Source organism: Cheilinus undulatus, linkage group 17, assembly GCF_018320785.1.
Source record: "Cheilinus undulatus linkage group 17, ASM1832078v1, whole genome shotgun sequence".
Classification (NCBI taxonomy): Eukaryota; Metazoa; Chordata; class Actinopteri; order Labriformes; family Labridae; genus Cheilinus; species Cheilinus undulatus.
The window spans coordinates 17,973,918-17,983,742 of NC_054881.1; the positions used below are offsets into that span (position 1 = coordinate 17,973,918).

Below are 9,825 nucleotides of genomic sequence, written 5' to 3' on the forward strand. Positions count from 1 at the left end.
CCAAAGTAAGAACACAAGCAATTATCCCATTTAGAACCTCCAAAAACCCAAAGGACTTCCTGAAAAAATGCACAGAATTTTATTGTTTACTTTGGTAATTTCTCAGCCTTCCTAGCAGACCAAGACCTGATGACATAAACATGTCTGAATGCTTAAACCCTTGCCTTTAGCGGTAAATTATTACCTTAAAATTTATTACCATTATTTAAATCATCAACAAATCAAATCAATATATTTTAGTAAATCAACATGATTTTAGTGAATCATGTTGTGTGTCTTAGAAACAGAGATTGTTCAAAATGCACAGATGTTACCTACAGTTTTAAAAGTATACACATGCAAATGTTGCACCCAGTCTAAATGATTTAAATCCAAAACCATTAAACTTCTAGTAAACTCACGAGGCAAGAAGTCTGGACCGAGGCAACCAGCAAGAGAACACAACTGCCAGCATGGGGTAGGAAAACACTGAGTATAAATACACGGACAATGAGAGGAAACAAGATATGATTAAGGCCATTATGGAGGGTTGAGTCACAAGTTGGAAAGCAAGGGGAGCGACATGTGGAGAACAGTGACAGGAGTTTTGAAATTAAAACAGGAAGTCACAATAAAAGACTGAGAGGAAAATAAAATCACTGCAGGTAACTTGAGCAATCATGTCACTAAGCACTGATGGACCCAGGAGGCAAATGGACCTTCTAGATTCTCTTATGGTAGATAAACATGATGAGACTTCTATGGTGCTGTCTAAGTGGAGAAAACTGGACAAAATGGCGCTTACATCCAAAGTGCCTTTTTGACAGAATTGACAAGATGACATTTTTGCCATGCTGAATGAGGATAAAATAAAATATGACTAAGTAATTGATTCCCAAACTGGGGTCCAAGTACCCCTGTGGGAGGGCACTAAATATCTCAGGAGGGGCACGGGGCTCTGTCTGCTCAGACATCATCAAAATTTGATGTGCATTTATTCTTTTAAAACCACGATTAGACATAATGTATGGCAGGGCCACCCAAAAGATTTAAAAATAAAGAGGATCCAAAATTTTTGAGATTATAAAGTCAGATATTTACAAGAAACCAAACTGAGTATTTCAGAGTTTAAAAAGCAGAAATATATGAGAAAAAAGCTTGTAATTTTCAAGTTTAAATAGCCATAGACACTGACCTTAACAAAAAAAAAATCAAGATTTTTTAATTTACAATATTACCAAGATGTAAATTTACATGAAAAGAAACTAAACACAGCAGTTGGATAGCACCAGTTTACAAAAATGTCTCTAATATACCTAGAGGATAACAATAATTCTTAACCTTACAAAGCAGATGGATCCTCCCGTTTCTGTTTCTGGCAAATCCATCTTGCAAGCTCCCATCTGAACCATTTGGGCCCAGTTAGAAAGTGACAGGACCAATCAGCGACAAGGGGCAGTACTTTCGGGCATGGCGGAGTCGTGATGTATGCAAACAGCGAGAAGAAGGGGCCGTGCCATTATGGCAGAAGAAATTAGAATGGATGCTGCTAAATTGCCAGTTTTATCAGAACTTGACGACATTTCTTCGTTAAAAGAAGAACAAAGAACAGCAATGAATTTCTTTCTTTTCAAAAATATCAAAAGTCTAGTACTGACATGTCTACAGTCGCTATGGTTTGTGTTATGCTTCTATCTATGGAGTTTATTCATCTGTAGCGGCGCATTTTGGTTTGAGGCCTAGACGTCACGTGTTTTGTTGCTCTGATTGGCCCGTAAAGATGTGACAGAACGTTCATCCAATTACCCTTCAAGTTCTTTTCCAAAGGCTCTGCCTTTTCCCAAATGCTGTGTATGAAAGGTTTATCAGATGGATGTGTTAAACAAATCAATCTGGCGTGTCAGGTTAGACAATTCTGGCCTGATATCACAATTATTTCCTTATTGATCAGTCCTAATAAGAAGCATTGTTTGATTAGGCTCTCAACTGCAGTACTAGGCAAGGAAAATGGATTCATGGTAAAAATTTGCATGCAGTCAGCTTTTTTGACATTATAAGTTCTAAAATTCCAAGTTGTGGTTCACGTGAATATACAACTTTAAGGGTAAAAGTCTTGCAAATTTAAGGCCGTTTAAACTTGAAAATGATGGATCCTATCCATATCATTTTATATTTTAAAGTGGCGCAAATAATGAATAGTTTATACATCAATCACTTGGCAAGAGCCTGATGTGTAAGTACACCCGTTGTGTTGGGATTTTCTGGAAGATGTAAATCAAAATTTTTGTTTGATGTTTCCAAGAGGTCCTGGGGGGCTTAGCTTTTCTTAGATTTGAGTGGGGGGAGGTAAAACTGTTGAGAACCACAGATAAAACTGTACAACATGCCCCCTTACAATACATTTTAAGTTGACTAAATTTGACAAAGTGCCCTCTAATGGGACATTATTCGACAAAGTGCCTTCTCCGGTGTCCTCTAAGTGGTGTAACCTGGACAAAATGCATAATGCCTTTTAAGCAGACAAACTTTGACAACATGTCTTTGTTGGCACCTGTTGAAGGACAAGTTTCGATGAAATGCGCAAGTGAACCAAAATTTGGCAAAGTCCCTCCTTCGAGGCCCCCTAAATGGACAAAATTGGACAAAGTGCTCCCTTTTGCACATGTCCACTCTAGTAGGAAAACTCGGTAAAGTCCAATAAATTCCTCATTATTGAGTTAGTTCTTACTAACATACTACCTTAAGTATCTGTATGAAATAACATAGCTCAATAGTTAATGTTTTCTCATCTGTTTTTACACAGTTTAGTAAGTTTATTCACATAATGAAAACATTTTATCTTTACCAGAGTTCCTTGTTATTCCACTATATATGTATTTTTAATTTTGAGCAATGGTGCCCTACTGTATACAGCAGGTTCCCTTTTTATTATTTTCACCCCTGTCCCTCAAACATCCTGAGTCTGCTACTGTCAATTGTCAACTGTAAATTTCAATATCTGTAGCATCAGTCTGCTACGGAATTGAAAATAGTGAAGGGGGTCTGAATACTTTCTGAACGTAATGTAGACAATTTTCAGTATCGCATGTCAAATTAGTCCTACAGCTTCTTAAAAAGTGAAAGTAATTACCTGAATATATGGAAGGTGTTTTGGATATTGTATAAAGCAGCCTTGCTGTACTATATGTCAGAAGTGCTGCTGCTGTGTTGTGTATTTGTTCTGTACAAACTTCCTTATTTTCCTTTAACCTGCTGATCAAAAGGGCAGTCTGAGTGCACTTTAGCTATTGTAAGTGATTTTATATGACAAAATATCATACATATCAGCTTTAAAATCCAGTCATAGTTGGTCATGTCCGCTTAAATTAGAAGGAAAGGTTTATTATGTTAATATTTTGCCCCACACTGCTCCCTTTATCTTGTAAACAGGCGATAAGCACATGCTGACTGGCTGCAGCCACTCCTCTTCCTTGAATGAATCAGAGCTTTGTAACTCCTCCCTCCTCTTCCTGCTTTCCAACAGCAGGCCCCATTCATGCCGTCTGTATATTTCTTACTTCCCGCCTCTTTCGCAGATCTAACAGAATACAGATGGGTGCCACAGGCTGTAAAAGTGAAGCCTCATTCACTGCAGATCAGCAAGAAAATGTGATGAAAGGGACCCAAGCTTTGGTTTGGATCGCTTCTCAGTTTGTTATCTGAAATGAGTAAGTGAAACTATTTCATTCTGAGCATCTGCTTTCGTGGGGGAAATGGCGCAGCAGCAAAAAGTCATGGATCAGAAAAAACTTTGCTGTTCGATCTGTTTGGATCTGCTGAAGGATCCGGTGACTATTCCCTGTGGGCACAGCTACTGTATGAAGTGTGTTAACAGCCACTGGGATGAAGAGGAAGAGAAGAAAGTTTACAGCTGTCCTCAGTGTCGAAAGACAGTGTCTCCGAGGCCTGTCCTGGTGAAAAACACCATGTTAGCAGATCTAGTGGAGGAGCTGAAGAAGACCGAACTTCAAGGTATTTCAAGTGAGCACTGCTATGCTGAAGCTGATGATGTGGCTTGTGATTTCTGCACTGGGAGAAAGATTAAAGCTGTGAAGTCGTGTCTGCAGTGTCTGGTCTCTTACTGTGAGCAGCACCTCCAGCCTCACTACGAATCCCCGGCCTTCAGTAAACACAAGCTGGTCGACCCTTCAAAGGAGCTTCAGGAGAACATCTGTCCTCGTCACGGTGAGATAAAGAAAATTTTCTGCCGGAGTGATCATCAGTGCATCTGTATTCACTGCTCCATAGCTGAACATAAAGACCATAACACTGTCTTAGCCTTGACAGAGCGGATGGAGAGGCAGCTGGAGCTGGGGACAAACCGTCAAATGATCCAGCAGAGAATCAAAGGTAGAGAGAAGGAAGTAAAGGTGCTTCAAGAGAGATTAGAGGCGATCAATCGCTCTGCGGACAAAGCAGTGAAGTACAGCGACAAGATCTTCAACCAGTTGTCACGTCTGATAAAGAATAAAAGCTCTGATGTGAAGCAGCAGATCAGATCCCAGCAGAAAACTGAAGTAAGTCTGGCTAAAGAGCTGAAGAAGCTTCGATCACGGAGATCACCACACCCAGTTTCTACAAAATTACCCCTCACTGTCATGTCTTAATAAGTCTTCAGACTCATCCAGCATCAGCATCAGGCCTCTGGGGTTCTTTGAAGATGCAATGACGGCTATATCAGAGGTCAGAGATAAAATACAGGGCGCTCTGAGTGCTGCGTGGACCAAGATAACACAAGCAGTGCGACCAAGGGAAGTTTTACAAGAACCAAAAACCAGAGCCGAGTTCTTGAAGTACTCATGCGAAACCACCCTGGATCCAAAAACAGCAAACGCACGGCTGGTACTGTCTGAAGGAAGCAGAAAAGCCACAGTAAGCAGTGAGGCCCAGACTTATTCCAGTCATCCAGCCAGGTTTGTGGACATGTTTCAGGTCCTGAGCAGAGAGAGTCTGAGCAGCCGTCACTACTGGGAGGTGGAGAGAGGCACATCTGAGGTGTCAGTCGCAGTCACGTATCAGGATGTCAGCAGAACAGGATATGAAAGCGGATTTGGAAATGATGACAAGTCCTGGGCTTTGGAGTGTTTCAACAACAGTTATCAGTTCAGACACAACAGCAGCAGCACTCTCATCTCTGGCCCTCAGTCCTCCAGAATAGGAGTGTACCTGGACCACGGCGCTGGCGTTCTCTGCTTCTACGTCTCTGAAAACATGACTCTCCTCCACAGGGTCCAGACCACGTTCACTCGGCCGCTCCATCAGGGACTTGGTGTTTTTGCTACTGACAGTCGAGTTTCTGCTGCTGAGTTCTGCAAGCTGGAGTAGATTAAAAGGTCCACTGTCATGCCTTTTTAGTCAAATTTTGAGTAGTTTCATAAATGGTCATTTCTTTGCTCAAACTTGGCGGCAGGTCTGTGGTCATGTCTTTTTAGTCAAATTTGAGTAGTTTCAAAATTGTTCCATTTTCTCTTAAATTCTACAACAGGTCCATGGTCATGACATTTTGGTCATATTTTGAGTCGTTTACAAAATGTTTGATTTTTTGTTCGAATTTGACAACAGGTCGGCAGTCATGCCTTTTTGGTTGACTTTTGAGTAGTTTAAAAAATGGTTGATTTTTATACTCAAATATGGCAACAAGTTTGCAATCATGCCTTTTTGGTTGATTTTGGGCTGTTTTTTATTATTATTATTATTATTCTTGGGGGGATTGTGAACAGGCCAGGGGCCAGGCCGGTTGCATAAATCAGACAAAATAAATGATGAAAAGATGACGTGTTAAAATTTCTAGCTATGTTTTGTTAATTCTGAGATATATATTATTCATAAGATTGTAATCCACAACTTGTCTGTTCTAGCTCTGCAATATTTTCTGATGAGTGTGATTAATCCATTTATTCTTTTATCATTTTTTTATTGCACTTATCACTCAAGTATAAATACAGGTACTTATGTCAAAAAGGCTGGTAAAGTCAGAGGTACTGATGCAACCAGTTTATTCAGGTTAAAGTGAATAAGTACAGGAATTAGAAGTAAAGACAGATAAAACCAAAGAAAAGAGCACAGTTGTTGTCTTTTGCACCAAAAGATTCTCTTTTTTAGCTTCAGGCACGATTATATATCTGACACAGGTTACTGCAGAGAAGCCTTAGAGCCTTTATACAGTAATTTATATTGACCTATACATTTCTGTTTACTGTCTGTGATTATATTGTATTGAATCTGTCATATGATACTTGCTATGTTACTTTATTTCATATAAATACTTGCACCTTTCAGATCAATGAATATGTTCTTAATGTATTTTAATAGTATGTAGTGATCGTAGTGCTGTTTTCTTAAATATAATTTTTGCAAATAAATGTTATAATGATAAAACCTTTTCCCTTGACCATATCTTTGTTGGTGTGAACAAGGCATTGATGTGTTACAAACAGTTTCAAGTTTACCTCTCAGTTTATTCAAGTTAAGTGATTAATCGCTGAATTTATGAAGTAAATACCAATTAATCTCCAGACTTTGATATTCTTTCATATAGACTTTTTGTATCATCTTAAACTAAGGGCAAATTAATTTTTTGTTTGGATACAGAGCTACCTTTATTTTAGAAAGAAAAAAAAACTTTTACCGGTATGTCATGAAACTGAGATTTGATGAGATCAAAACTGAACTTTCTGGCCTAAATTCAAGGCACCATGTGTGGGGGGAAAACAAACACTGCACCTCACCCTGAACACACTATCCTCCCCGTGAAACATGGGGGTGGCAGCATCATGCTGTAGGGATGCTTTTCTTCAGTCGGGGCAGGGAAGCTCGTCAGAGTTAATTGCAAGATGGATGGAGCCAAAGGCCAATCTTGGAAGAAAACTGGTTAGAATCGGCGAAAGACTTGAGACTGGGGCGGACGTTCATGTTCCAGCAGGACAACGACCCTAAACATACAGCCAGAGTGACAATGGCATGGTTTAGATTGAAGCATGTTCATGTGTTAGAATGGCCAAGTCAAAATTATGAGTTAAAAAATTCAAGATTATGAGGCAAAACGTCAAAACTGTGATACACAAAGTTAAAATCATGAGCTAAAAGGTCAAAATTAAAAGATTGTCATGTGTGACATTAAATTCTAAATTATGAGAATAAAGGTCGGAGTTATGAGATAAGTCTAAATTTTGGTGAGTAATTATTATGAAAAAGAGAATTTTAACTAAAAACTAGCTAGACAGCTATCTATTTATATCTATTTGAGTTTATATCTCATAATTTCTTTCACTTCGTAATTATGGCTCACTCACATGATAAAAATTAATTTTTTTTAAACTCACAATTATGACATTTATCTCAAAATTTCGACTTGAAATCTTAACATTTATCTTATAATTATCTAATTGTCTTTTTTTATTCTTTTAAGTGGTGGAAATTGGTTCACGTATATTCAAATCAAATTAAATGTTTTTAAAATCTATCTTTTTAAGCGTCTTTCCCATGCTGGAACCTTGCTGTTGGCAGTAATGCAACTTCATGGATGCCAGCTGCCGTTAAACACCACAGAAGAAGAAGTGGAACCTTGCTGCGATGAAAAACCGGGCTAAGAAACACGGAATGTTTTAGTGAAGCACCTAAAACGCGGAAGTAAAGCGCCGCTGTTGTGTTTATGTTTTCGTTCTACCACTTTTCGAGTAATAGACTAAACTAGAAGAGTATGGCGGTGAGCGCGGTTCACCTGGAGTCAGACGCCTTCCTGGTGTGCATGAATCACGCCCTGAGCACAGAGAAAGAGGAGGTAATGGGTCTGTGTATTGGAGAGGTGGAGGTAACCCGCATCGTCCACATCCACTCAGTCATCATCCTCCGCCGCTCGGACAAGAGGAAGGACCGGGTGGAGATCTCTCCGGAGCAGCTGTCTGCGGCTTCGACAGAAGCGGAGAGGCTGGCAGACATCACCGGCAGACCGATGCGGGTGGTGGGCTGGTACCACTCCCACCCACACATCACCGTTTGGCCCTCACATGTTGACGTGAGGACCCAGGCCATGTACCAGATGCTCGACCAGTGCTTCGTGGGCCTTATCTTTTCCTGCTTCATCGAGGATAAAAACACCAAAACAGGCCGGGTCCTATACACCTGTTTCCAGTCCGCGCAGGCGCAGAAAGGCTCCGAGTACGAGCGAGTGGAGATCCCAATTCACGTCGTACCTCGTGAAGCCATAGGTAAATAAATGTAATCTTAGATACAACTTGAAACTTTGATATGATAAAAGTAAAAGTCTGATTGTCGTTATACTCCAGCAATTAAGCTACAGGTCTTTCACATTTACAACTAGGGCAGGCAGATTCACATATGACGTCATAATTGCTCAAAAACTTGAATAAAAAGTGCTTTTTAAGGTTAGGTACTTTTTGATCATGAAACACAAAGATTGTATTGTTTGAAAGTGGTTGGTTTTTATAAACTATCAAAACATCAAATTCCCTGACAATCTTGCAGGTAAAGTGTGCCTGGAGTCCGCTGTTGAGCTTCCTCGGATCCTGTGCCAGGAGGAGCAGGACACCTACCGTAAAATCCACAGCCTGGCACACCTGGACCCTGTGACAAAGATCCACAACGGCTCGGTGTTCACTAAGAACCTGTGCAGCCAGATGTCTGCAGTGAGTGGTCCGCTGCTGCAGTGGCTCGAGGACCGACTTGAGCAGAACAAGCAGAGCATCGTAGAGCTGCAGCGGGAGAAGGAGAGGCTGCTGCAGGAGCTGGCTGCTCTGTGAGCCCGAGGACACAGACTATTGACAGACTGCTGAAAAAGACCACCTGTTTTGAAATGACAACTCTTAGAACTGTTCAAAGCCTGATGTATCAGTGTTTGATACAGTATATTATACATTATAATCTCTGTTCTTGTTGAAGCTATTCCAGAAATCACAGCTGAATGTAATATAAGTGCACAAAGTTTTATACAGCATTGTGTGAAAAGATGAGCATTACTCCTGCAATAAATCTGCCAAACTTTGTTATTGAATCATTTCATCAAGATGTTGATTAATCCACTCTTCATAACAGTTTTGAGCAGCTACATTCAATTTTATCTTTTGTTGTTTTAATTAAAATAAGTTCCTATATTGTGCTCTTAAGTATCAAAAACCATCAAATCAGTCACATTACTGTGTTTACTGTACTACAGTGCCTGTAAGTATTCACCTCCTTGTATGCGCTACCCTTTTATTGATTTTATAAATCAGTCAGGATCAATATAATTTGGCTTTTCGACAAAAAAGAACAACTCTGATTTAAAATTGCTAACAGATTTCTACAAATAAATATACATAAAAATAAAATGTGATGTAAAATAAGTGATTGCATAAACATTAACCATCTTCAAGTCAGTTTTCAGTAGATGCACCTTTGGCTGCAATCACAGGACTGAGGCTGTTTAGATAGGTCCCAATCAGGCTTGCACATCTGGACACTGCAATTTTACTATAATCTTCTTTGCAAAACTGCTCAAGCTCTGTCAGGTTGCATAGGTAGCAAGCATGAACAACCCTTTTCAAGTCCAGCCACAAGTTCTCTATCAGATTGAGGTTTGACTCAGCCACTTCAGAAAATTCACCTTGCTGTCTTTAAACCACAGAGTCTCCCACATGACTTTTGGTAAACTCTTGTCAAGTTTGATGAGTTTTCTCTAACTGTGGCTTTCTCTTTGCCACTCTCCCATAAAGTTTTGACTGGTGAATCACCTTTGCAGTATTTGTTTTGTTTTATTTTTAAGATGTAGCCTACATTTTAGACCCAACAGTTTGACTTTAAAGGGAAATA

At 39.7% G+C, this 9,825-nt stretch overlaps 1 protein-coding gene and 1 pseudogene across 1 annotated transcript; both read left to right on the forward strand.

Moving 5' to 3' along the window:
- Positions 1–3,569: 3,569 nt before the first annotated feature.
- Positions 3,570–6,318, forward strand: LOC121524801 (annotated as a pseudogene).
- A 1,299-nt stretch (positions 6,319–7,617) lies between these two features.
- Positions 7,618–9,210, forward strand: brcc3 (BRCA1/BRCA2-containing complex, subunit 3). Its single transcript, XM_041811242.1, has 2 exons — positions 7,618–8,225; positions 8,503–9,210. The coding sequence occupies exons 1-2, from the start codon at positions 7,718–7,720 to the stop codon at positions 8,775–8,777; spliced, it is 783 nt and encodes a 260-aa protein (XP_041667176.1). The 5' UTR covers positions 7,618–7,717; the 3' UTR covers positions 8,778–9,210.
- Positions 9,211–9,825: the final 615 nt, after the last annotated feature.